Genomic DNA, 2,459 nt, shown 5'->3' on the forward strand with positions numbered 1-2,459 from the left:
AGGCTCAAGCCGCCATCATTCAGTGGGGCTGAGTCAGAGGATGCTCAGGACTTTTTAAACAGGTGCCAGCGGATTTTTCGCATGGAAAGTATTCTGGAGACTAGTGGAGTCTCGTTTACTAATTTTCAGCTATCGGGGGTAGCCTTTAGATGATGGGAAGCCTATAAGTCTAGTAGGCCAGCCGGTGCTGCACCACTCACGTGGCATGCGTTCTCCGTTCTCTTCTTGGAGAAGTTTGTTCCACAAACCCGCCGGGAGGAGTTACGTAAGCAGTTTGAGCAGCTATGCCAAGAGCGTATGTCTGTAACCCAATATTAGATGAGATTTTTAGAGTTGGCTCATCACGTGATCTGGTTGGTTCCCATAAAGAGGGAGAGGATTAGGAGGTTCATTGATGGCCTTAACTATGGACTATGTTTTGTCATGACTCGGGAGATTGCATTGGGTGCTAGGTTTGACAAGGTGGTTGATATTGCTAGGTGACTAGAGCAGGTCCGTAGTTAGGAGCGTGAGGAGAGGGAGGCCAAGAGGTCTCGTGGTTCGGGTGGTTTTAGCAGTGTTTCTTCTGGAGGGCAGTCCTACCACAACAGGGGTCATCCTTATAGTCCCGCGCAGATGGCTCGTCCGATTCATTGTGGTGCATCAGCTAGCCATGGTTTATACAGTGGTCGTCGGGGTCAGTCATCTCTCAGTGCCCTCCCAGCTCAGAGTTCATCTCGTGCTCCATTAGTTCAGGGTTCATTTGTGCCAAGTTCTTCTAGTAGTTATTCTGGTTCATAGGGTCCAATTCGGTGTTCACCACCATTGGCGGATCAGAGTTTCTTCGAGTGGGAGGAATTTAGACATGTGTGGAGGTAGTGTCCCCATCATTTTGGAGGCCCAGTTCAGTAGAGGGGTCGGGTTATGGCTTACGCACCAGTTACTTCACCACCCACTCAGCCAGCTCAGGGTAGGGCTCAGGCAGCTAGAGGTCGCCCTAGAGGGGAAGGACGATCAGGTGGAGGTCAGGCTCGATGCTATTCTTTCGCTGCCTGGCCAGAGGCCATTGCGTCTGACGCAGTGATCACAAGTATTGTCTCAGTATGCCACACTGATGCTTCCATATTATTTGACTCTGGTTCCACTTATTCATATGTATCATCATATTTTGCTCGTTATTTGGATATGCCCCGCGAGTCCTTAGTTTTGCATGTTCATGTATCTATGTCGGTGGGCGATTCTATTATTGTGGACCGTATGTATCAGTCGTGTGTGGTGACTATTGGGGGATTGGAGATAAGAGTTGATCTCTTATTGCTTAGTATGGTTGATTTTGACATAATTCTAGGCATGGATTGGTCGTCCCCATATCATGCTATTCTAGATTGTCACGCTAAGACCGTGACGTTAGAAATGCCAGTGTTACCTAGGATAGAGTGGAGAGGTTCTCTGGACAATGTTCCCAGTAGGGTGATTTCATATATGAAGGCCCAACGAATGGTTGGGAAGGGGTGTTTGTCATATTTGGCTTTTGTGAGGGATGTTAGTGCTGATACTCCTACCATTGATTCATTCCCGATAGTGCGAGACTTTCCGGATGTGTTTCTTGTAGACCTGCCAAGCATGCCACACGGTAGGGATATTGATTTTTGTATTGACTTGGTGCTGGTCACTCAGCCCGTTTCTATTCCTCCGTACCATGTGGCACCAACATAGTTGAAGGAATTGAAAGAGCAGCTTCAGGAGCTTCTTAAAAAGGGGTTCATTAGGCATAGTGTGTCACCTTGGGTTGCACCGGTGCTATTTGTGAAGAAAAATGATGGTTCTATGCGGTGTGCGTTGACTATAGACAGTTGAACAAAGTTACAATTAAGAACAAGTATCCTTTGCCGCATATTGATGACTTATTTGACCAGCTTCAGAGAGCTAGAGTGTTCTCTAAGATTGATTTGAGGTCTAGGTATCACCAGTTAAAGATTCAGGACTCGGATATTCTGAAGACGGCATTCAGGACCCGCTATGGTCAGTATGAGTTCCTTGTGATGTCTTTTGGATTGACCAATGCCCCAACAACATTCATGAATCTGATGAACAGTGTATTCCAGACATATCTTGATTCATTTGTCATAGTATTTATTGATGATATCCCTGTGTACTCATGTAGCTAGGAGGAGCATACACAACATTTGATGATTGTTCTATATATGTTGACGGAGGAGAAGTTTTATGCTAAGTTCTACAAGTGTGAGTTTTGGCTCAGTTCGGTGGCGTTCTTAGGGTACTTGGTTTCCAGTGAGGGGATCAAGGTGGATCCAAAGAAGATTGAGGCGGTTCAAACTTGGCCCAGACCATCTTCAGCTACTGAGATTCGGAATTTTCTTGGCTTGGCCGAATATTAACGTCACTTCGTGGAGGGTTTCTCATCCATTTCAATGCCTTTGACCAGGTTGACCCAGAAGGGTACTCCATTCAGGTGGTCA

General features: G+C 46.4%; 1 protein-coding gene across 1 annotated transcript; it reads left to right on the forward strand.

Annotated features, from left to right (window-relative positions):
* The first annotated feature begins 903 nt into the window (after positions 1–903).
* Positions 904–1,695, forward strand: LOC138894502 (uncharacterized). Its single transcript, XM_070179202.1, has 2 exons — positions 904–1,234; positions 1,328–1,695. The coding sequence occupies exons 1-2, from the start codon at positions 904–906 to the stop codon at positions 1,693–1,695; spliced, it is 699 nt and encodes a 232-aa protein (XP_070035303.1).
* Positions 1,696–2,459: the final 764 nt, after the last annotated feature.

The sequence above is a fragment of the Nicotiana tomentosiformis genome, chromosome 6 (assembly GCF_000390325.3).
Source record: "Nicotiana tomentosiformis chromosome 6, ASM39032v3, whole genome shotgun sequence".
Classification (NCBI taxonomy): Eukaryota; Viridiplantae; Streptophyta; class Magnoliopsida; order Solanales; family Solanaceae; genus Nicotiana; species Nicotiana tomentosiformis.